Below are 25005 nucleotides of genomic sequence, written 5' to 3'. Positions count from 1 at the left end.
CTGTTTATTAATACTTAATACTTAAAAAGAGATTAGGTTGATCTGCAGAGGGTCGCCTGGCTGGATGTGGTGCGCCTTCGTGCGCGTCCGTGCTTCGTCTCGTCTCGGCTCCGAATGCCTTCTCCCCGAGGCGTCGGGTCCTCGCGTTTCTTCTCCGAAGTTCGAGGGGAGACATAACTCAGGCGGGGTTCGCGGGGCGCGAAGTCTCCGCGCCGTCGTAACGGTGGTGTGAATAGACGGACAACAGACCGACCGAGCGAACGTGCTCTTCGCGGTATCCGCGCGGTCGTAACGGAGGTGTGGAGAGATGAACACACCGACCGAGCGAATGTGCTCTTCGCTGGGTTCCGCGTGGCCTAAGCACGCCCTGTCGGGTCGCCGCGGTTACGGGAAAGTTGGGTCGTCTTGAGCGTGGTCTCAAGTGATGAACTGTGTGCTGACACATGACCCCAGTCTGCGTCATTTGAAAAACTATGACAAACATCGTAATGAATGGCCTCCGCTCACGAAATCGCCGATAAAGTTGTCACGCTATCTCGGGAAGCTACCTGTGCTTGGCGTAATGAACATGTACGTGTGTTATCAAGCAGCGACAGTTGAATGCAACCTGGTGGTGTTAAACTGCAAAGGCCCCAGACTTTGTGACCGGGACTTGTTGCAGAAACTGAATGACACCGAAATAGCTCTCCTACAAGTAAAGGCGCAGACCAACATAGCCAGCACGGTTCCGCCATCTGCCCATCAACCTGCCTGGGAACTACTGCACAGCTATGCAGATCTTTTCAGCGAGAGCACCGGATTCTTGAAAGGCCCACCAGAACGCATTCATCTCAAGAGCGGAGCAACTCCCAAGTTTTTCAAGGCAAGGAAGGTTCCTTTTGCCTACAAAGAAAAGGTTTCGCATGAGTTGGATAGGCTTACGGAAGCGGGAATATCTCCAGTACCATATTCGGAATGGGCCACGCCTATTGTTCCCGTCTTGAAGACGACGGCTAAGGGCGCGTGGAGATTTTAAAGGCACACTAAATCCAGTGTGTGAGATTGAGCAATACCTGCTACCAGTTATTGACGACATGTTTGCCAATTTAGCGGGAGGAGAACGGTTCAGTTTGCTAGACCTGCGGGATGCCTATAGCCAGGTAGCGTTGGACGATGAGCCGCGAAAACTGGTCGTCATTAACACTCAAAAAGGGCTGTATTGCTACAATCGGCTATCATTTCGAATCTCTTCGGCGCCAGTAATCACTCAGCGGAAAATTGAATCCGTGCTCCAGCGGTTAACCGGAGTGCAGGTCTACCTCGGCGATAATAATAATAATAATTGGTTCACAGGAAGGGAAAGGCGCAGTATCTGTCACACTTGCTCTGTGGACACCTGAACCACGCCGTAAGGGGAGGGGTGAAGGTGGCAGTGAAAGTGGAAAGAGAGAAAGAGGAGCCGTAGTGGAGGGCTGCGGAGTAATTTCGACCACCTGGGGATCTTTAACGTGCGCTGACATCGCACAGCACACGGACGCCACTTCGTTTCGCCTCCATCGAAACGCAGCCGCCGTGGTCGGGTTCGAACCCGGGAACTCCGGCACAGTAGTCGGGCGTCTTACCACTGCACCACCCGCTGATGCGCAATTCCGTCTCCTCAACGGTAGGGTCCCAAAACTTCTTTCTGCTCACTTGTTGGCCCTCAGCAGGTTAAACGGCGATTGTTACCGAGAAGTGTGTCTCTGAACGCAACCTAAAGGTAACCATTCACTGAAGGAAAACATTTATTACGGTGAAAGTAATTGAATAGTGTTAGCGTTGTCATGCCTTTACATCGTGGCTCTGTTCACGGCTGGTATTGCAGCTATTAAGAATTAAAAAGATCACATCATGCCAGGAGAGATCTTAGTGGCTTAATTTAATGTCGCGATTTAAAAAAAGAATTAGATACGCCACTGAAACAGCGAGTACGGCAGGCCTTAAATGTCGCTCTTATTCATTTTTTACAATATTTCCACTATCTGTCGCCAGGTGACGCTGCTAAGAGGACCCTACGTTGAGCTGATAGCTGACAAGAGCCAAGATGACGCAAACTTGAAAAAAAAAACTCATTTATTTATAGGAAGGGAAAGGCGCGATAACTGTCTCACTTGTTTTTTCTGTGGACACCGCAACCGCGCTGTAAGGGAAGGGAGGAAGATGGGAGTGAAAGTGGAAAGAGAGAAAGAGGAGGCGTAGTGGAGGTCTACTGAGTAATTTCGACCACCTGGGGATCTTTAACGTGCGCTGACATCGCACAGCACACGACGCCTCTTCGTTTCGCCTCCATCGAAACGCAGCCGCCGAGGTCGGGTTCGAACCCGGGTACTCCGGCACAGTAGTCGGGCGTCTTACCACTGCACCACCCCGGCGGTACTGTTGTAGTGGCTGTAGGAAGAAAGAAAATGAAATGCACGGGCCTGCTACTGGCTCTGTAGCTGAGCCACCTCCGCTGCTTCGTGCGGACAGAAGAGAAAATAGACACGAAAGAAAATAAGAAGAGGAAGAGAAAGACGCGTGCCGCTACAACAGTCGTCGTCCGCCACCACCGAAGCGGTGGCGGGTGCAATGACGGCCTACAACAGGTAAAAATCAGTGGCTGGCTAGCCCCCGCCGCGAGCGGCGTTGACCTACCGTCCCAGTCCCATAGGGCCACGAACTGCCACCATTCCTTCCGTAAAGCAGTACTACAACGCTTCAGGGAATATGGCATTAAGCTGCGCGCTGACAAATGTCGCTTCACCGAGCAAACAGTTGTCACCGCATTGATTGCCACCACCTTTGTCACCGCATTGATAAAAACGAGTTGCATCCAGTTGAAAAAAACATCGATGCTATCAGACTAGCCCCTTCTCCACGTAATGTTACAGAGTTGCGTGCTTTTCTTGGGTTTATCACGTTCTACCATAAGTTTCTCCCTAACCTGTCCACCTTATACTTGCCCCTTTGTACAAGCTACTGACGAAAGGAGCCAGGTGGATGTGGAGCGATAAAGAACAAGCAGCATTCGAGCTGGCGAAAAAAGCTCTTTGCGCAGCCCCTGTGTTGACGTATTTCAATCCGACGCTCGAACTATTTTTGGAATGCGACGCCTCGCCTCGCGGGTTGGGAGCGGCACTGTTCCATCGCCTTAGTGGAGAAATGAGGCCCATTGGATCTCGGTCCCGGACCTTAACTTCGGCCGAAAAGAAGTATTCTCAGATCGAACATGAAGCGTTGGCTCTCGTTCTTGGTGTTTCACGTTTCCGTGACTACCTCTTTGGCAGGGAGTTTACCCTGGTGACGGATCATCGGCCTCTGCTCGGCCTCCTACGAATGGATCGTTAGACCCCCGTCATGGCCGCCGCGAGAATACAAAAATGGGCTCCTCTGCTGGGAGTGTACAAACACAAGCTGCTTTGCAAATCCGGTAAAATGATGGTTAACGCGGACACCCTAAGCCGTTTGCCTCAAACCTTGCAGGAAACGGAGACTGCATCGGAAGGCGACGCAGAGTTTGTCCTCGCCATCGACCTGTGGGACCAGTCGGCCATCACAGAGAAACTGCGGTCACACAGCAACAGACCGGGTGCTAGCACTTGTCTGCAGGTACGTGCATGAGGGTTGGTCCATCGCATGTTGCACCGGTAACACGGAGATGTTGCATTAACTACAAAAAGCGACATGAGGTATCCGTTCAGGATGGCCTTCTACTGTGGGGACATCGTGTAGTAGTCCCCAAACAGGCATATTGCAATGCCTCCAGCCCGTGAGCCAGTAAACTGGCCAGCTACCGGAGAAAAGTGGTCCCGATTGCACCTCGATTTCGCTGGACCTATCGGAGACAAAATGTTGCTGATCGTGGTAGATTCCCTCAGCAAATGGATGGAGACCATTCCACTCTCGCGTGCAACGTCAAGCAGCACGGTAAACGCGCTGCGTACGCTCTTCAGTCAATTCGGACTACCACGCACTGTAGTAACTGATAACGGCACGCCCTTTACAGGGTCGGATTTCGCCGAATTCGTGAACAGAAACGTCACTGCCCACATTCGAGCACCGCCCTACCACTCACAAAGCAATAGGCTCGCAGAACGCGTAGTCAGAACGGTTAAGGATGGGTTAAAAAAGATGCCTGGCGTGGATCTCACAACCGCACTCGCACGAGTTTTGTGTCGCTACGGGAATGCCCCAAGGCAGTCGAGCCTATCGCCTTCAGAAGTACTGTTAGGTTATCGACTACGCACCCGACTTGACATGTGTTCTCCTCTCAGGAACAAACCTGTCCAGAGCAGAGCAGCTACGCCAACTTCAGCTGGAGTTTCGCTCCGGGGCACCGGGTATTAGACCGGAACTACGGTGTTGGTGACAAGTGTACACCCGAAAAGGTGAAGTCGACAACAGGCGCTCGACTATAGTCACAGTCAAGACGAAAGATAATGTGGTGGTTCGTCATCATGCTGATCAAATCCGCAAGCGCTACGTCGAAGGATCCACACTCACGGGTACAAAAAGTCCAGCAACAGAACTAGTGGTCCCTTCACGGGCTATAGGGAACAACGCCCCCACGTCCGCACCCGCTGACCCTGCTCCCCAGGAGGCACAGCTGCGCAGGTCAACACGGGTCAAGAAACCTGTGGATCGCAACGGTTATTAAGAGGAAAGGATGCTGCTGATAGCAGAAGCCTTAAATCGCCAACTATGAACCGGCGACGGCACTGATCTTTTCATTCTTTCTTTCCTTCTTTCCCTCACCCCTCTGGCTATATAACACCCCTTGATCCGAAAATAAACCGGCATTCTTTGGCCTGGCTACGCTTTCTGATGCATCACCCGGGAGCGGCGTGTCCACCGACCACGCCTTCACAACCGTCACCCTAACCTCTAACGTGATAGGGCTAAAATTTCTGCACTCAAGGAAATCCCGAGTTCATGACGTAACCAAAAAAATCACGAGCATGCTTAAGACAGTTGGGAGTTAGCAGGCCTTATGGGCGGGCGCCGAACGGTCGGCGGGTTGTGTGACATGACAAGACCACGTGACATAGCCGACTTGGGAGGCGCTGAAAACTTGGACTTCTCCTTTTAAATGGGAACTGGCATCTCCAAGACTGTTGCATCCCATTCAGAGAAGCTGTTCTAAGGTGTCGCGCGCGCTCATTGTGAATTTCAACACGCCAACAGCTTGCTCCTGATCTGGCTCCTTAACAATAGTAGCAAAGAAATCTGAGAATTGCCGTTTGCGAAAAAGGGTTTGCTAACTATTGACATCGTTAACTACAGGCATAGAGCTAGTGTGTAAGATCCGCTGGTGTCTGAATAATGTCGGTGTTAACGTCATCGGAACAATATCAAGAAAAAATAACTTCAGAAAAATGGCCAGGAGCACACAGTAGTAAATTTCATAAAACTGAGATTCCTTTTAGAACTCAGCCCATTTGTAGACATTTCACGCTAGGCGTCCCTCTTGCTGCTTTTTTTCATACTAGCACATTTCGCGCAAAGAAATTTTCAACACAACGGTATTGTGCGCTGTATAAGAATTTTATATATTTTTACTCGCAATATGGTGCAGCCTATGCACACTGTTTCGTGTATAAAACCGAATTGCATTGCTCACGTCCCAGCGAGAACGTTGATCACGGCTTGAATACTAAGTAAACGCTTTTCGAAATAATTTCAACTTGGAAATGAAAAAGAACCAGAATGACCTACATATTAGAGCATTTCAGACACAGTAATGATTTTCAACCGCGAGCAGCGACCGTATATTGTTCCATGGTTCACCAGTTAACCGTAATAGAAAGGAAGTTTGAGATAAAAATATCGTTAAGTGAAACGACTGTACCCCGTCAGGGGAGACAAACTTTACTGAGGCTAATTTGATCCAAGATTGCCTCCTACCCCATCGACCTGATTTATTAAATTTCAATCAACTTTCCCTAAGCGGCCTCAAACAGCTACCTGGATATTTTCTTTCTAGCTTCCAATTAGGTCTCCTGGGTAAATATTTTGAAACTTATTTTAATTTGATGCAAATAAATTTTAATCTACAACCGCAAGGTTTAGACTAGTAGATATTGTCAATGCACTCAGATATCATAAAAATGGAGAAAAATCGATCATTTTTATCCGTACGCATAAATATGATGCATATCAATCAAGGTGGTTTTTCAAAGTGCATATCGGCTATGATAATAGTGACCTCATACGAGGTAATCACTTGTCACTACTACAAACCGATCCTGTTTTAATATGCTGCACTTTACTTCCATCAGGTCATAATGTGCATGCAACGAAGAGGTTTTAGGAACGCGATTCGACTTTTATTCATCATTAGCTCGCGTGAGAAAGTCACTATAGTGATTCTGATGAGAAGGCAACCTTCAAAAAAAAATCCTACTTTCTGTACCGTTTACGATACAAGCGGAAATAGCTTTCAAAGCTCTCTACGGCCTCACTGCATCGAGGTAACAACACAGGCACTGGTACTTTTTTACCACCTACCCACAATGGAGCAAAATGAACAAAATGGCATTTGACGACGGTACTACACCAGGTTGAGGAAAAATATTGTATGGATTTACGCCTCCGACTCTCTTTACTTTCCATTATATATTTTTTGCACTTTTCAGTCTTTTTTACTTACCCTGCGTTATTTTATCGTTCGCCCAACCTCTATAAAAGGGGGAAGCAGCAGCGAAAACAAACCACTCTTGAAAAAGGTCTCTAAATGTCGAGACAAATAAGATGTTTCCTTTAATGAAGCGTGCACATCACTTTATACAGACACAGATTATATATATATCAGACATGGCGGTAATTGAATTACAGTAATGAAATTACTGTAATTTAATTACTTTTCCGGTAATTTGTAACGTAATGAATTACTATTTGGTAGTAATTTTGCCGCAAAAGTAATTAATTCCTTTCGAAATTACCTTTTACTAAAGTGCGCCACTTCTCCTTCAATAGAAAAAGTAGAGTGCCGCGAAAGCAGGAACGACGTGCGGCAAGCCGAAGCCAGCGTAACGGATCGGCAAAAGGAGACAGAATGGAGCAGAGGTGTGCGTCTGAGACCTCGTGTGTAACAGGGTCACTGTGGCTATCCCATGGCAACCATTCCCAAAGCAGGACGATATAAGGCGCCAAGGAATACCACAAGGCAGATGGTGCAAGAATACCGTAGTTGAAAACTAGTTGGAAGCGCGGCGAAGTGGCACTCCCTGTTGCGTAGACTAAGGCACCGTGGTGCATGGTTACACTCGTCGCCATGGGGCGAGGGAAGTCGCAAGGGTCTATGGCAGGAGCCACCGTGGCTTGAGCATTACTGAGCAGTGAGCACAAGGTGCCGACGTCGATTCTTGGGACTGCGGAAGCAATAAGTAACCTAGCTTCTTCGGGCCCTTCACATGGTGGAGACAGATCCCGGTCAGGAAGACGTTGGGATCAACCGGTCATCTCACGACAGTTCGACTATGCTTCTGTTTGGTTGCCTTGTTTTTGTAATCGCAAGTGCTGTAGCAAAGAAGAACGGAATAGCTCCCTGGGAAGGAATTCGGCGGGAATGCGTGTGCTTCGCGTCTAGAGAACAAGTTGTTGCTTTGTTTACTAGCTTTACTTAATTTTTGCATGGACGGAAACTAGAAAGTAATTTAAAAGTAATTGAATTACTCGGTATAAGTAATTGTAAAGAAATTTCATTGCTGTTTGGGAGCTGTAATGAGTAATGTAATTTCATTACTTTTCTGCGATTTTAGTCAAAGTAATTAGTAATTTAATTTAATTCCTTTTCAAATGTAATTTTGCCATGTATGATATATATATATATATATATATATATATATATATATATATATATATACACAAAGGCCGGGTCCCGGCCGGAACGTCAGTATTAAAGCGCTTTTCGCCGTGACCATCAGTTATTTCTGGCGGCTAAGATTTGTTTTATTAGTAGAAACTCGAGTACTATATAGATGTTCACGCCTTGGTTTAGATTTATTTTGCTAGTTATCGAGTGGTTATGGTGAGGACGTGCAAAGTGCCTGTGCACATATTCAACCAATTCTTGTGTCCAGCAGCCGTAAATTCATATCTAAATATGTCAGTGTAGCGCAAAACCTCGTGGCTGATATCCAGGCTCTAATATACACCTGCTTGTGTGTACAGCGTTGAACGTGGATTCGAATTCCCAATGTTTTTAATTATTCTGTTCATAAATGCGACCTTTATTCTTGTGTAAAGTGAAGTAATTGTTCGCAGAATTTCTCACGAGTGTCGAAATCACACGACACACCAATGACAAAAAAAAAATAAATAAGAATGACTGCACTTCTTCTCTACAGTACCCCGCCCCCCCCCCCCCCCTCTCTATTTCCTTTAGAAGCTTAGACACCCCTCTAATTTGAACTCCTGGGGAAACCCCTGGTGGTGGCTGTGCCGCGCGGAGTCCCTTCACGCCAATTTATTTCATTTGTACTGTGGGAGTGCGTAGATGTAAGGAGGAGGAAGAAAACCTAAGAAGAGGTTTTAGGCGTGGGTTGGGGAGTGTTTCCCTCCTCGAGGTATGATGTCTGTCGGCGACCTCTTCGGCTCGCTCTGTGACTCGGAGTTGAACCTCTGGGTCTGCTGAGCAACTCGGACTCCAACTGCAATTAGGTAGAGAGCTGTTGACTATCCGGTGGCTTGTCTTGATTACACTAGTATAAGGTGGCATGTCTGTCTTTTGGAGGACAGACGGGGCTATACTCCTCTGGGAATTATTGAAAGTGTTCGTTTGGAGCTGCCGCCAGCTGACTTGTGCTTTACTCAGTGATATATGGACTCTGGAAATATTTGTTTGTCTTTATTGAATTGGGTTGTGATTTGTTGCCCTTTGGCCGACCTGAGCTCGGGGTACGCACTTCCCGGTTAACGACGAAACCTCGGGCAAGTTAGTGCTCCGCCTCGTTTACAGGATGATTTGAATGGGCGGGGACCCAGACCACGGTGACCCAGACCAATGTGATCTGATGGATGTATGAAAAGTTTCGTAAGATTTTTATGGCCGTGGCAGCCGCAGGTATCAGTGTGACTCTTCCTTTTGCAAAATTTCGAATTGCGGTTTCAAACGTAATTATCTTCCTTTTTTTTTTTCTTTTTTTTTTTTTTTTTTTTTTTTTTTTTTTTTTTTTTGCTATTTGAAAATCGCGCGCGGCCGTATTTTGATTGCGCTGCTCGGACATAAAAAGCAACGTAAAAAATAAAAACTTAATATTAACTGCGAGTTTTAATTTTTATTTTACATTACAATAAGTTTTTGTTATTAAGCAGGCCGTTTAGAATAACTAAAAGTTACAAATATTCAGCTGTTTGCTAGCGCCGTTATTTATACCACATTTGACAAGCTGTGCAAGGTCTGAGTCATTTTTTGTGCGGGCGCAGACAGTAGCAGACAGCAAACAGCGGACGCGCGACGGTAAATATCTTTATGCAGATATGATACGTGGCGCTGATAAGCGACTTAATAGGCGTGTTTTGTTGGGTGCACTTGTTTAACGTTGCAACACTGCTATCATGTTAGAGCAGACATAGCCCTTATGGCTGTGTTGAGATTTTGCTCATAAAAAGTCACTATTTTCAGATAATCCACGTGAGTCAAGCTTGAAATGGATGACGGATACTTCATAAGGACGGGCATCCTTACAGGTGGGCATGCCGTGAAAGGGTCAGCGAGCACGCAAAATAACTAACCAAAACTTACTTGCCTGAAAGTAGAGGCGTTGACGCACGCACGGCGTGCACCTACTGTCGGGAGAAATAGTGGTGTCACTCCGGCTTCGGTTAGAGTTCATTGCCGCGCCTCTTACTGGAAATGCCTGCTCTCAAGACAGGCAAGGATGTAACAATGTTTATTAAGAGACGTGTAGGAACGTAATACGTTGCGATCCGCGGCCCTCCGGTATGGCAAAAGCGATGCCGCAAGAACCGTGAGCCACGCGCCGATTGGTTACACGCCACTTTGCTCCCGATATTACACTGGCGTTAGAGATATGTGCTAACGTTAACCAATTACTTTTTAAAAAGCGCATTACTTAATGACCGAAGTTTGAAAGGTTTACCTCGGTTAAATATCACAACAATCAAACAAATGCGACTAACTCCTGCTTTATGGTAACATCGTGCGCAGGCGCGAAGATGTATTTTCCTTGTTGTGGCATTACTTGCTTCTATTTCTTTTATTTCTTCTTCTTCTTCTTTTTTTTTTTTTTTTTAAGTTAGCGACAGGTGCTCCCAAGGCCGAGCAGAAGACACCAGCGGCAGAAATCTGGAAGAAATGGTCAACTCAAAAAAGCTGTGTGTATACACCTATCGTGTCCTCCACTCCACTATCATGTCCTCTACTACGGCGTCTCTCATAGCCTGAGTCGTTTTGGGACGTTACACCTCACAAACCAAACCAAACCAAACACCTATCATGCTTTGCATTAGGTCTGCGCTGACATGATCATTTTCGCTTATTGTAATGTGTTTGCTTCTTTTCAGAATAAATGGGGTAGTAGTGATACGACAGTGTGTACCGGATGACGCTGAAGAGATCAAGGTAGCCAGGCAATGAACTGTTCAATTTCGCTTTACTCTATATGCCACTGTATTGTGCGACAGCATTTGTGCGTTCGCTTGTTTGCAGAGGGCACTTGTAAGCTGGAGCGACACAGAAAAACTTGACCTTATTCTTACAACTGGTGGCACAGGCTTCTCAGCTAGAGATGTTACACCAGAGGTACTAGCTGGCCTCTATATTCTTTCTTATTGTTTCATCATGTTATCTGTCACAGGCATAACGTTTTGTTTTTCTGTACTGCGCAGGCCACAAGAGCAGTAATAATGAAGGAAGCACCGGGCATCACAATTGCAATTATTCAGAAGTCGCTGACTGTCACACCAATGGCCATGCTGTCGAGGCAAGGTTTCCTTATGCACTTTGTTCTGCCTTACTGTAAGCTTATACACTGTTCGAAAACATATAACTTGCTCGTGTGATTGTTATCAGGCTAATATGTGGCATTCGGAACCAAACTCTCATAATTAACCTTCCAGGCAGCCGGAAAGGTGCACAGGTGAGTCTCGACAGGAAATTTTTGAAATGTTAGCAGTTCTTAATGTGTGTTGATGTTTTCTTATAGGAGTGCTTTGAATTTGCAAGTCCTGCTATTCCACATGCTGTCGACCAGCTACAAGAGCGAAAAGCCAAGACAGATAAGCTTCATGGTTTGATATCGGTGTGTTCCTGCTGTTCTCCCATTTTCATTGATCTCTGGATGCTTGCTCTTACTACACGAGAAAATACGATCATGCACTTCGTGTCCTACCTTTCAAAAGAAGCAGTTCATGTATATCAAGACGATATTCACAAAACTTTTGTTGGCAATTATCATGTCACGGTCTCGTCACCAAGAAAGCTTTTTGTAGCAGTTTTATTTTAAGGTCTAAACCAGAAACCCTCGCTTCTCATGCCTACAGCAGTCTGGACCTACAGCTTCTGCAAAGTTCCATGGTGAGCTACTTTTCATTCAAACTTGCCTGAGCATTCTGGTTGTACTCACATGTATTATCGTTTCCTTACTAAGGGTGTCAGTGCACGGCTGAAGAATCGCTCAACACCACAGTTGCCTCTCGGCCGAGGCAGTCTCCGTACCCATTAATAGCAGTTGCTGACGCTCAAGCTATTGTCACGGACTTGTGTGATGAGCTGGACACCGAGCTGGTTTCATTTCAAGGTAGCCCGATAGCGGTTTATGACCGGAACGGTCAGCTTACTCGGCATTTCGAATATGCTTGCAGTTGCTTGCGGACGAGTATTGGCCGAGGATGTGCATGCCCCAGATGCTCTTCCACCATTTCCAGCCTCAATCAAAGATGGCTACGCTGTTATTGGTAAGGCTGGGGAAGGAGCACACAGAGTTTTGTTGCAGATTACTTCTATTTTGTCTCTGTGACACTGAGTTACTACTTAGAGTTGTACAGTATGTAACTTCTAGAGCTCGAAGCCAATGAATGTTATACGACTTCAATGTGCATTCTTTATGTGGCAGCATCTGATGGTGATGGACCACGACAAGTAGTGGATGCAGTACCAGCAGGTTCCAATGTAAGCTTTGCTCATTAACAAAGCTAAGTAGATTGTGTTTTACTAGAAGTCTTACATGTCACTATTTTTCTTGGGTGCACTTTTTAATTAAGCCTACCAAACGAGTTGAACCTGGACAGTGCACCAGGATAAGCACGGGGGCACCTGTTCCCGAGCCCTGTAATGCTGTGGTACAGGTAGAAGACACCGAGCTCGTTCATGCCTCAGAAGATGCAAGTAGACAACCTTTGTAAATTGAGTCTGCCTCTACTATGATGAATGAAACAACTAACTCAGCGCCAACCACATTTTTTTTCTTTCTAGGGTTCCCAAGAGGTTGAAGTGAACATACTAAAGGCTCCCACTGTTGGACAGGATATTCGGTATGCTGTGCAGTGAATTTCTATTACACTAGAAAACATACTCGTACAACTGTGCGTACACTGTTAGCCATTTAGTGTTAGCTAGCTGCTAATCTAAAATATATTTGAGGCAAGGCTAAGCGGCAAACACTGGTTACTGACAAGAACATGCAGTATTTCACATTTATAATTTATACCCCAAATCATTTAAGCAATTTGGGCTGAATTACTCTCCAATCACATCGTAAAAACTGTCTCAAATTTGTCAATCAGCCCCTACTCCTATTAGTCAATAGGTCTGGCAGTCAGAATCGACCAATAGGAATGCAGTTAGCCAATCGGTTTGTGACAGGTGATGTGACTGGAGCATAATTCGGCCCCTGGTGTGGTGTACTTTTTGTTTTGACACAAGGTTTTATACTAATTCATGCTACTTAGTTACTGAAGTAATAGTATGGTAACTAAATTGTATTTGTGTCATTCCTTAGGCTTTCACTCCTGTCCAGTGGTAGCACATTTTACTTGTTGCTAGATTATTTGAACCGACTCTAGGGAAAGTTATGCAATACTAGTCTTGCGTAGCTGACCTGTATTTAGCTGTACTTATCAGCTACTGTGTGAATATCTCTCACATACGTCCATTCTCTTGAGTAAAGTTAGCAAACTTACTTGTGTTTTCATGTGCGCGAAGCATAAGGGGCGACAAACTGTAAAAATTTGAGAAATGTAAAACATATAACCTGCAATGCTGGTAGCCCCTTTGTTTCCTCCTTCATTGGCTCGTTAGTTTTCACTCCCTTAGAGTTAAATATGAATGAGGGTGTCCAAAAATGCATGACAAAAAAAGAAAGCTGCTTTCATAGGAACAGGCTTGTCAGATGCAAGTGAAAGCATAAAGTGTGTAATAAGGAAGTAACTACTATTAACATCCTGTGTACTGCCATGTGAAAAGGAAGGCAGTATCATCATGGTTACTAATTTGGGCGCACTTAAGCTTTAGTTTGACGATAAGCTCTGTCTCTGAATTCCCCAACTTACTGAAAGAAATTGTGGTTTCTTGCACGAAAGCACAGAGCTAGCTCTTAGGTAAACCTGTCAAAGTTCGCAATTTATTCATACTGCTTCAGCATTCCAACTTTCCCATGTGTAATTTATTTGCATATTGTGAGTAGAGGGTAAAGAAATGGCAGGTTGGCAGACTCTAGGGAGTGGGCCAAGCAGACTATATGAGCAGAAAAGCAGAGCAACCTATGGGGAAGCTCTCGTGTCTCATAACATGTCCTTTCTCGCAGGTGGGTGGGGTCAGACATTGAAAAGGATCAGCGCATTTTGGCTCAAAGGACCAAGCTTGGCCCCAGCGACTTAGGCCTTTTGGCCACTGTTGGTGCCACCAGCGTCAGTGTGTACAAGCTGCCTCGAGTAGCCGTCCTGTCCACAGGAAATGAGGTAGTACCGATTCTGTTGGGCATGCCTGCTTCATGATAAAATGCTAGAAATCGGGTGTGTAATTGCTTTTCTATTCTCAATAGTTGGTGGCTCCAGGTAGTGTGTTGAAGCCTGGGCAGATAAGAGACAGCAACAAGACAACGCTCCTTACACTTCTGGAAAAAAAAGGATTTCCAGCGCATGACGCGGGAATCGCATCCGATGAGTATGTCTCAGTAACTACAAATTCCATTTCTTATCTGCGAGTTGTGCATGAGTCCACCTACAGTTGTGGCTGCTTTTGAAATATGCATGTGTGTAAAACGGCATGTGGAGGGTGTGTTAACTCAGTAGCTGATTGGGCGGCCTGCAATATGACTATATGTATCCTAAGTAAGAGGAGTGGGCCCAACCACGTGCTGACTTGCTGTTCGTGTGTGTCGTGTCTCAGCTTGTGTACATTATGCAGCTAGTTTTTGTTTTAATGGGTTTTAAATGCCTCAGCAACATTTGGCTGTGCTTGTGCTGACCGCCAAACACAGTAGCTACAAAACCACTGCAGCAGGCACAGCAAACCATTTATTTGCTCCGTAAACCTGAATTGTCTTAGCCTAGTAATGCTTTGCCGCTCAACAAGTTTGGTCCACTAGGGACCTCCCTACCCAAAGCAAGTTTCCCTTTCAAAATTAGCTAGGCTTTGGAAAAGGAAGTACAGCAACATTTTGCTGGAGCCATTAATAGTTGTAGGATTGTGCTTTCAGGTATGAAGACCATGTTAACAAACTAAAGGCTGCTTTTGGAGTTGCAGATGTGGTTGTTTCGTCAGGGGGCGTCTCTATGGGAGAAAAGGTAAAAGCCGCGCTGTTAAAATAGCATGGTATGGTACCCAGCATGTCGATATGTCATTTTTGCAGGACCTTCTCAAGAAAGTACTGGTTAAAGAATTCTCCGCCACCGTACACTTTGGACGAGTCTTCATGAAGCCCGGGTTTGTAAAGGAACTCACAATTGCATAGCTGTATTTTGTGAGAAGGCCTTCTCACAGCTGCCAGTTAGTAACAAGTGCGTGTGACACATTGTGTACTCTAGCTGGAACAGCCTGGATGTCAGCACCAAACAAAAGTGTGCACTATTTACCATTTCTTTGCAGGAAGCCAACGGCATTTGCGTCACTCAACTATGACAGCAGACGCAAGCTCATCTTTGGTCTTCCTGGCAACCCTGTGTCAGCAGCTGTGACGTGCCAGCTCTACGTTCTGCCTGCCCTGAGGAAAATGTCTGGACATGCTGCGATCTACCCAACATCCATCAAAGCAAAGGTGTTTAACGACACAACTGTGATGAATATATTTTGGATCATGGCTTTGTCTCGGATGCAATAGACTTAGTGAGCTATTGTTTAATCTGCAAATTACGGAACAGGATGTTAGGATAATGCTGAGAACAAGTTACTAAATCTTTCAATGTACTGCCAGCTAACATCAAGTTGACAAAGTTGAGAATAGGATTAGTGGGAACGTAAAAAGAGGTAAGGTCGGGACTGCAACCATAAGCACTATTAGTATTGATTTGAACTACGAGCTCCAAACTTAACTTTTGCTACAAGAAAAAGTTAAGTGCAAACAAAAACTTCTTTGTTAGTCTTGTCTCAGTTATAAGTGATGGAACTAAAATTTTTTTGTTTGTTTGTAAAAATAGCCTTTTCAGAAAAGACAGTTTAGGCTGTTCCATCATTGCAGCTGCTTCGACCAATATTGAACGAGGTAGTAACACAACTCTTTACCGCATCTAACTTTTTGCGCAGTTGGCCAGCGACATAAGTCTGGACCCACGCCCAGAGTACCACAGGGCTGTGGTCACCTGGTCCGAGGACTCTGAGCTCCCTGTGGCCTACAGCACAGGAAATCAGATCAGTAGCCGCCTTCTCAGCTTCCATGGAGCCAACGCTCTGCTCGTACTTCCTCCGGCCACGGCTGAAAGGCAGACACTTCCAGCCGGAACAAGTGTGACTGCTCTTGTCACCGACATGATATGAAGAATATGACTGACTCACCAGCATTCACAAGTTGTGCATTTAAATTTGTTTAGTGTTGCTTACCTCAAGCACCCTTCGTTCTTTACATTTTCCATAGCAATAAAAATCCATAACACATATTAGTTAGCTTGTTGACAGCATAAATTAGATCTTAAACAGGGCGAAAAGATAGCTCGATTGCCTTTCCTTCCCTTCTAAATTCGAACCTGCCAAAAGCCAGTCACTGTAACGATTCTGAAAACAATGAGTTTGTTAGCATGTCGTCCACCATTTTTGAACACACACATTTCGCCGAACAGTACTGATGTCAGTTTCTTTTTAAGTTTCTTGCGTAGTGTGATCCTTCAAAAAAGAAAAATGGTTCCACAAACCCTGGAATGCTAATTTCATGGGTCCTGATGTATTAGTATTCAACTGCTATGAAATTTTCTAAGAAATTGTGTAGATGTGTTTGAAATTTGACCATTGTTGTATTCTGTTGGGAAAAACTAACTAGAAACCTTTCTTGAGGCCTGGATATACTATTTCTTTTCAGTCAGAATGGTAAATGGCACCTGTAAGGGTTTAAGTGGCCTTTAAAGCTAAGGTTTTAGTGTGTGTGTGCCTTACAAGAATCAGTGGCTATCTTTGGAACTTATAGGGTATCAGTCAAGTTTCACGCATAAAGTTTTCAGCCTAACAGCAGAAAGTAAACTGCATGATGTGAGTGCTTATATATAAGTACGCTGCAGATTCTTTGCAGCCATGGCAGCCATTTGTTGCAATTAAAAATCACTTTTAACATGCCCTTTATGCAAGGAACAAATTAAGAGCAACAGCTCTCCCTCTATGAGAGCTAAGCATCAGTGTGCATGTGACATATAAATAGCCTAACTTAGTCAATATTGAAGGACTCTGGTTTGATGTATCAAAAATTAGTGACTCACATGTAAAAAAAAAATGCTACTTTATTAAATAACTGTTTTTATGTTGGTTGGGCAGCAACCAAGACCATTTCTTTCATTTGTAAAAAAAAAAACAAAAATACAAGCTGGAAATGATAGAGAAATTAAAAAAAGAAAAAAAACTGGCAAAAGCACTATCTTCAAACTCGTAATGTGTCAAATCACTGTCACCGGCACACAGGCAGGCCTAAGCAAGGTGGTAGACCTATGATTTTTCTCCCAAAGGCCGGCTTTGCCCTTTAACACTGCCAGGAAGTAATAACGGAAAATTTCACTACCGAAACAGACGTCCTTCACTATGTTTTTGCAACTTTCACACAAGTTTCTCTGAACTTCATATTTTGTGCACAATATCTCATGCACTCCTTTTAGTAGCACCCAAGACCAAATTTGGAGTGCAGTATAATCTTCAGAGTGTCTACAGTGAAAGTACTTAGGTTTTATTACAGTGACTGATGGTGGAATTCAAAATTTTTTAGTATTCAGGCACCACCTGCTGAAAACAATACACTAGATAAAAAATTGTTTCAAAGTGATGCGTGCTTAGGCAATGCCATTGATTTGCTCATTCGTAAGCACTGTTATGAGAAACTATTTTGCACTGCTTCTTCATGCAAAGAGAAAATTAAGCTCTAAGTTTTAGTTATCACTTACCTAACAATAAAATTAAAAAGAAAATTTCAAGAGCATATATATATAGTATATATAAATATACGAGCTAAATTTATTTTTTGATTATGGCAGTGCATACAGCAAACCATTCTTCAAGTTCCCCATATATTGCACAACTGTGCTATTCCGTATGCTCATTATTCTACAATGGCCATGTTTACCATGGCCATGTTACTGTTTTACTATGGTCATAGCCATGTTTCGCTACGTTTGATGGTCGGTTTAAAATTCACATCTTTCACTAAACCACGCTTTCTTCGTGGCATTTACTAACGAGCAAGACCAATATCCGTCCAAAGCTAACAACCCCAAGACAAGGCTGCGGAATTTTAATTTTCAAGGTTATAGTGTGACACCTCGATAGTTCGAAATCCCGCATAATTCGAAGAATTTCCGCGGTCCCGTAATTTCTGACGTAAATTTAACCGTACAATTCAAAGTGGCGGCCGGCACCAGCCTTGTTAATTTGAAGGTTTTCGGTTCTTTGCAGAACAGTTAAACACTGAAGCTAAACCACAGCAAATTTTTACAATGTCCATACAAGTATAAGTGCATTTCCATAAGCCATAAAAAGGAATACAATTCTTTTAACATTGACTCGGAAGACTTTTATTGTATGAACCAAATGGCAAACCACCAGCAATGCCCCCCTTCTCAGGAAAAGCAAACCAGCACAAGCAATCAATCCCACTCCTTAGAGAGCTGCCTTTACTATAACGTGCTTTGAAACACAAGCCTCTCATCTCGAATGAGGGTCCGTGTCAAAACACTTCGACATGCCAAGCTCGCATTTCAAAAAACAGCGCACAGGAGAAGCGGGGCTGAAGGAGCTCTTTCTCCTATGCATATCAACAGCAATGTACATTAACGCGTACAGTCAATGCACGCATCACAAGAGGCTTGCATGTGCTTACGCTAAAGTATCACAAAGCAGCGCACGCCCCTCTCATTTACATGTCTATGTACAAAGGCTGCATAGCCTGAGATTTGCTATAGACTTCAGCTCGCAAACAAAAACGGCGCGGGCAGGTTTGTTATAGTTAACAATGGCAGATGCGGCCAATTTTTGTACACGGGCCACCAACAAAATGACTATGGGGGTAGCAGCTCGGCGAAATAAAAAAATTATAAATAAGTTTTAAAAACTGGTGCTTTACAGGATATGCCCTAGTGAGATAACACATTCCGAAAAAACCTTAGCTGTCCTTGAAACGCTGCAAAAAAAAAAATACAACCTTCAGATTCTCTTCCAAACGAGTCACGCTGCGTCTCGACAAAAAGTGACAAACTGAAACCAGCAGAGGAAACAAACGTGAGTAGCCGAACATCAGTGTATGCCCTTCAGAGAAAGTATAAAATAAAAATGGCTTTGCCCTCCTCCCCTCCCTATAAAAGGTGCACAACATGGCGACAGACTTCCTGTCGGTGAACGGAACCGGAATTGGCAAAGGACTCTCAAACGTCCACATAGAAGAAGCCGCTCCTTGGCTTCTGGGGGGCGGTGACTGCTGTTCTGGTAGCGGTCTCTTGGATGGCCTCTGATGGACTATCGCCTTGGGAAGGGGCCAGAGAGTTCAGCACTGGAAAAGAGGTTGAATGAACAAAGAACTTCGGAATGGCAAGATGCACACTGACAATACTAACTGCCATTTAACTATCTAACTATCACCTTCAAACCAACAGCTCGAACTACGGATTAGCACTTTGCCCCGTCGCGTGATAATGTAACGGTTGTTAGAGAAATGAGGTTGCCCACGATCTTTTAGTTGCTGGCTCAACAATTCGCACACAATTGTAAAGTTGAGGAAAACACAATATCCGTGTTACTGAATGATATTGTGGCTGCATTCACATCGTATATCATTTCTCTCAGTGACAGGAGAGGAGCGATACCTTGCTCTAAGACTAAACAATACTTTGTGATGGACTTTGTCAGACATAGCTAATCTGATTCGGCACCACAGATAACATGCAACAACTTGGAAGAATTTTGCAAAAAAATCATGCATGTAAAAAAAAAGTTGCTTCAAAATTTCGGAATATGAATCAAATACGGTTGGTATTCGATTCGTATTCGAAAAAACTGATATTCAAAACTTTCCAGATATTCAAAAATTACAGATACACCAAAAATTTTCTAATTCACCGCAGTTCCGCCACACTGCGTGCTTCACTGCAATGCTTGAGAACTACGCAGTGAAGCATTCTCAAAACTCGAAGGGGCTGTTTTGTAGAGAGGGACTTTCCCAACCGTGTGTGCAAAGTCCCGCAGAAATGTTTACATGCATTATACCAGACTTGCAGAAAGCCTGGCATGGCAACAAAACGAGGTAGGAGGAGCCCGCAGCTGCTTTTGAAGTTCAGCCATAAGAATAGCTCATGCAGTGACATTCTCCAAATCTTTTTATCAGCCTGACTTCTTTTTAGCAAGAACACAACATCCATGCTTGCATGACTCACTCATTTTCACTATGTTAAAATATTTTTTTAAAAATGAGACCATATTTTAAAAATGTGAGAATGGCACTGCGTAACGAATTTACCAAGGAATACAATGCAACAAACCTCACGAAAATCCATCAAGCCATTTCCATGCTACGCTTTCTGGAAGCGAGACAGCTTGCTCAAAAAGCACTTTTTCCACAGCCGCTTTATACCCATCAAAATGCCTTGGGATTGAAATGTCGCAGACACTGCACGCTTCCTTCTGGGTTGTTTTCGAGAGCACAGAACGCGGTTCGAGGTGCACCTGAGTGGTGCAAAACTATACAGTGATGCACTACAAGGTCAATGATACTCACCTTCAAGACTTTGTTCGATCCTTTTGAGATTTTTCAGTATACTAGAAAGCTCCCTCGTCAGGTTGCCGTCAGTTGGAGAGTCGCTGGGCCGCCTATCAACAACCCTCGGGAGGACCTCTTCCAACATGAGCCTGAAGTCGCTGTTTTCTGGGTACTTCAGCCTGCAAAAAAAAAGAGGCCCGTGAAAAAATGAATCGGCATAACAGCTCTGACATGATGAAGTACACATTATTCATCCTACTAGAGAAAGCCTCATACGCAGCATGATACATAATTACATTTGCAGGGCTAGTACTCCACAATGCTAGTATCAGCTCAAATAAAAGATAAAGGGTATGCTAGAAAAATGGAAGTGGGACATTTACTATCTCGTTTCGAAATGAATCTTAAGAGGGGAGGACATGGTTCTTAAAGCTATTTTTCCTAATTTTTGACCAAATTTGATAAAACCAGGTATTCTGATTAAGTTTCTTGTGCTGATATATATTGTATTGGAAATGTGCTGGCCCTATGTTGGGCTGCACACTGTCACTGCAGTACTAATAATAGCAGGAGAGAGAGTGCACTTGTTTACCTTTCCTTCTCTATGAGCGTGCGAGCGCTGGTCCGCAGTTTGCCCGACAGCTGGTGTATGGCCGTGATCACCAGGCTGTCCAATGCCGACAGTTCCCGCCTGCCCGGCGTTGTGGACGGTGTCTTGACACCATTCTCCGTCGGGGTCTTACTCTGCAGGTGCCAAGACAGTTTGCTAAACTTATTTACTGGCAAGAGTAACAATTCGAGTAACATGAATAAGTTGTTTGGTTTAACATCCCAATGACAGAAGGCTCCAGATTAGTTTTGGCCCCCTGAAGCTTATTATAACGTGTGGTGCCGACATTGCAGCGGGCGCGGGCATTTCTGCATCTAGCCTACATTAAAATATGGCTACTGCAAACACAACAATAAGTAATGGTGCAAGTTCATAGCTTCATATTTCAGGATGGGGCATGTAGAAGACTCTAAGATAATGATTTCAGCACTTACTCCAACTTCTCATTAATTAGCACACACTGGAGAAATTCTTCAGTGACGCTCTTATAAATGCATTTACATATTTCGTACTGGATGACAAAAACTACACGGTTCTGTTTATAAAGAGCACTGATCTTACTTCCTGACCTGTGCAGGAAGTTTGATGGAAAAACAAGTGCAGCGCTTAAATTGGACCATTATGCTCATCTCTGCAAAACACTACAGCCATGCGCTCTCCGAGGCAGAGAAAACTCAAATTTTCACTTTCTTCTGACACCCCCCCAATGATCTCCTCACTCACTCCTCTGGCAGCCAAGACTTCAATATGACAGCATGGCGATATGGCGAAACTGCAATCATTGGTCCAGTAGTTTGATTCACAGGCAAATGATTGAAAATGCCTCGTCACCCACTGGTTGCTCTCTGTCTCTTTCACTGTGGCTGCCATTCATTTTTTTCACTGCTCCACCACGGTGGTGCAGTGATAAGATGGCCGACTACTGTGCCGGAGTACCTGGGTTCGATCCCGATCGTGGTGGCTGCGTTTCGATGGAGGCGAAACGGAGAGGCGTGGTGTGCTGTGCGATCTCAGCACACGTGAAATATCCCCGGGGGGTAGAAACTATGTAGCCCTCTACTAGAGCTCCTCTTTCTCTCTTTCCACTTTGACTTCCAACTTCCTCCCTTCCCTTACTGCATGGTTCAGGTGTCCACAGAACAAATGTAAACCTCTCTTGTAAACCAATTATTATCATTATCATTATTATTATTATTATTATTATTATTATTATTATAATTATTATTAGTTTCACCCTGGTCCAATAACATCTCGGCAGGGTATGGCTGCTATTCAGCCCTTCGTTTATAACTCGCCTTGTTCGTTACTGTGGATATTTCCTCGAATCTGTCCTCTGACACTGACATTCGCATTTCACACATATTGTGACAAATCATGAGGCACTGTCTCGAGACAGCAGCTTTACACTGTCAAGCGCATAGAAGCACTGCTCTAAATGTGTGGAGAGGGGGGGAAAAAGAATTTGAGAGAACACTTGAGCCCCGCCTTTAAGGGTAGGATGCAATAACGTCAACTTCCACGGCTGGCGTTGTGAATCTTCATTCACGTACATGCGCTTTGCCACTCCACTAATCCTCCAATTTGAGCCTCTGTTATCTCGCACATGCTCTTTAGTACAAAGTTGTAAGCTACTACTGTACATTACGTGAAAGACCTTTTTCAGCATAAACATTAAACTGCGCTTGGCCAAGCCGTAAGAATGTGCCTGCATGGCCTAGGGTAACATGTCTGACTCAGAATGCAAGGTTCCAGGAGGATTCGATTCCCCTTACCCACCTATCTGAAATGAGAAGCCAGAGTTGGCAGCTCCTGCCAAATCGGCCATTGTCCCTCTGATCAATCACTGCAACCTTGCTAGGTTGCCTGCTGCCACCTGCCAGAGCCATGCCCATTATTTTTCACTCACAGGATCTGAGGGTCCCAGAAGGTTTGATTCCCACCTCATCCTCCCAAATGAAAGGAGCTGCCAGAGCTGATAGCTTCTGTTAACTTCGCCACGACATGTGCTCTCATGACATCACACAGAAAACCAACCAATCGCTGCTCAGTTAGGTCACCTGCCAACTACCACCTGTTAAGAAGCATGCTCACGATTTTTTGCTCGCAACGTCGATGCCAAAATTTTTGACAGAAAAGCACCCCTTACACTGCCATGTTAAAAGCAGACAACAGGAACAAAAACCTTAAACTAACCAACGAAACTGTACCAAGTTGTTTCATAACCACTGCAGCTTTAGGTTGACGAGCCCTATAAACCAACCTTGCATTGCATACAGCACTACCTGTGCAGCATTTGCCATGGCAGTTCTGTTTTTGCTCTTTTGGCCATTTTGCGCTCGCGACGCAGCACCGCTGTAACTGCACCAACAGGCACAAAAAAAATCTCAAGTGTGCAAAGCGTCGGAGAGGATGCAGCCCACTGAAAACCACGGAATATACACTGGTGATTAAGTGCCAATGGAGTGTTGCGTCCTGCTTTGGCCAATACGCTGTTGCCATGCCGTACGCACGAAGCTGTCAAAATACCGGTATGGTGTAAACCGCTATTGTAAGGAGATATGCATCTCGATTTACCAGACAGTAAAGTTGGCATAACAACCGGGTTCGCGTATAGCATGGGTTTTTATGAAAGCCAGGACAGATCTGACCAAAGAAAACTTGGAAGCCAAGAAAACACAGCAGCCAGGAGTGCAAGAGCGGGATTCTACAGCAGATATCTTCTGCAAAACTGCGACATTCGTAGCGTCCAAATTTCGGGTAATTCACAGCCAGCCAACAGCACAGCATTCAAAACATCAGGGTCAGTATTCTGAGTTTGCATCATCATTGATCGTTATCTCTAGGACCTAGAGTCATCTGATTGGTAGAGACGTCGGAGCAAAACATCCAGCGGACACCCGTTTCCAGTGTTTCCACTAATCGGATGACTCGCGGTCGGGGAGATAGTGACACTTTCGATAACGACGCAAACTCAGAATATGGGCCTAGGCTTTGACTTCAAACTGCCTCTGTTCGTATCACCCACCTCCCCATCACCAGACTGCCTCTCGGCCTTGCGTCCACTCCGTGCAAAGTTTGCACCACTTGTTGCTCCTCCGCTGCCTCCTCCCTTGAGGAATGTGTCGCCCCGGGACAGGGAACTGCCTGTTGCAGTGGCTGCACTGCGACCCCTGTGCGGCCGATCGGGTGCAGCCGGAGTTAGGGCGAGGTCACGGTGGCCACCAAAGGATGCAGAACGGCCAAATTGGACTGGAGAGCCCGTGCGGGCATCATCGTCCCCGTCGGAAATGTAAGATGCCGCACCGGCTGGCTGCTGTTTTTGTTGCACTCGCGGTGACCGGTGCCGGCTCTCTCCATCAGACACAGAGTGCTGCTGGGATCGGTAGGCGGTCGTGGGGTCACTGTCAGTACGCTGGTGCGTCCCATGGGCCTGGAAAACAGGCCTGTTTATTTGCTTGCTGTACTCACATCACGCGAGTACTGTCGTGAAGCAGAGGCAAAAAGCAGTAACAAAGATCACCTGACCAGGCCAGGCCTTAGACCAGACTAGGCAGAAGCAGGCTAACACTTTTCAACATGGCAGGAAGAACGTGCATAATTAACCAAGAAAAAGAAAAAGTAAAATTTCTACAAAGCAACTTGCCCACTCAATCTCTCTGACAGGACACACAACCAGACACCTCAGTAGATGTGTTAATTGACTGTCAGCAATTTAGAAACATGACCTACGTTTCGATACAGGAGAGATGCAAGGTGTTCATGCACTGTGTGATGTCAGTGCACATTAAAGAACCGCAGGTAGTCAAACTTATCTAGAGCCCCCCATTGTGGCATCCCTCATGGCCTGTGTCACTTTAGGACATAAAACTCCACGAAAAAACTATTATTCATAACCTCCTCAAGCAGCCAGACCTGCACTGAAGCAGGCATAGGGCCTTCTACATGCGGGGCCTTTCCAAGCTACCTCCTTTGACATGTGCAATAAAAATGTAGTACCACAATTAATGACGGCTGCCAATCACATTGCCTTCTACTCGGCAGTCAACCAAGAGTGCCAGAAAGTAC

The 25005-nt window shown here is 45.0% G+C and overlaps 2 protein-coding genes across 8 annotated transcripts in view; one reads left to right on the top strand and one right to left on the bottom strand.

The window, feature by feature from the left end:
• The first annotated feature begins 9362 nt into the window (after nt 1-9362).
• On the top strand, nt 9363-18138 carry cin (Molybdenum cofactor synthesis protein cinnamon). Of its 5 annotated transcripts, none has more exons than XM_084582683.1 (20): nt 9363-9457; nt 9623-9687; nt 10257-10335; nt 10525-10582; nt 10670-10762; nt 10849-10943; nt 11033-11099; nt 11166-11261; nt 11506-11536; nt 11610-11759; nt 11824-11916; nt 12075-12130; nt 12223-12342; nt 12434-12492; nt 13764-13917; nt 14001-14122; nt 14658-14745; nt 14811-14884; nt 15047-15215; nt 15701-18138. In XM_084582683.1, exons 2-20 carry the CDS (start codon nt 9648-9650, stop codon nt 15929-15931), a joined length of 1875 nt encoding a protein of 624 aa, XP_084438809.1. In that variant the 5' UTR covers nt 9363-9457; nt 9623-9647; the 3' UTR covers nt 15932-18138. The 5 variants fall into 5 exon arrangements, with proteins under 5 accessions (XP_084438809.1, XP_084438808.1, XP_084438812.1 ...); XM_084582682.1 differs by having other exon boundaries at nt 11503-11536; XM_084582686.1 differs by lacking the exon at nt 15701-18138 and having other exon boundaries at nt 11503-11536; nt 14811-14958; nt 15047-15187.
• LOC146176332 (uncharacterized) overlaps nt 18130-25005 on the bottom strand; it is a 28336-nt gene continuing 21460 nt past the window's right edge. For all 3 annotated transcript variants that reach the window (XM_084582680.1, XM_084582678.1, XM_084582679.1), the window contains 4 exons: nt 23966-24370; nt 20923-21074; nt 20349-20509; nt 18130-19127 (listed from right to left, as the gene is read on the bottom strand). In XM_084582680.1, coding sequence (XP_084438806.1) covers nt 19003-19127; nt 20349-20509; nt 20923-21074; nt 23966-24370 — 843 coding nt within the window. In that variant the 3' untranslated portion in view covers nt 18130-19002. The remainder of the gene's footprint in view (nt 19128-20348; nt 20510-20922; nt 21075-23965; nt 24371-25005) is intronic.

The sequence above is a fragment of the Amblyomma maculatum genome, chromosome 10 (genome assembly GCF_055883805.1).
Source record: "Amblyomma maculatum isolate TAMU_Amacu chromosome 10, ASM5588380v1, whole genome shotgun sequence".
NCBI lineage: Eukaryota > Metazoa > Arthropoda > Arachnida > Ixodida > Ixodidae > Amblyomma > Amblyomma maculatum.
The sequence above is the reverse complement of the archived record's forward strand: the minus strand, read 5'-3'. Positions and strand labels throughout refer to the sequence as shown.

Excerpts from the sequence above, each read along its gene's own strand:
- cin (XM_084582682.1), top strand. The coding sequence starts at position 9,648 with ATGGATGACGGATACTTCATAAGGACGGGCATCCTTACAG. Across the intron at positions 10,583-10,669 it reads ATGACGCTGAAGAGATCAAG|AGGGCACTTGTAAGCTGGAG; the intron begins GTAGCCAGGCAA and ends GCTTGTTTGCAG. Across the intron at positions 11,537-11,609 it reads AGCTTCTGCAAAGTTCCATG|GGTGTCAGTGCACGGCTGAA; the intron begins GTGAGCTACTTT and ends TTCCTTACTAAG.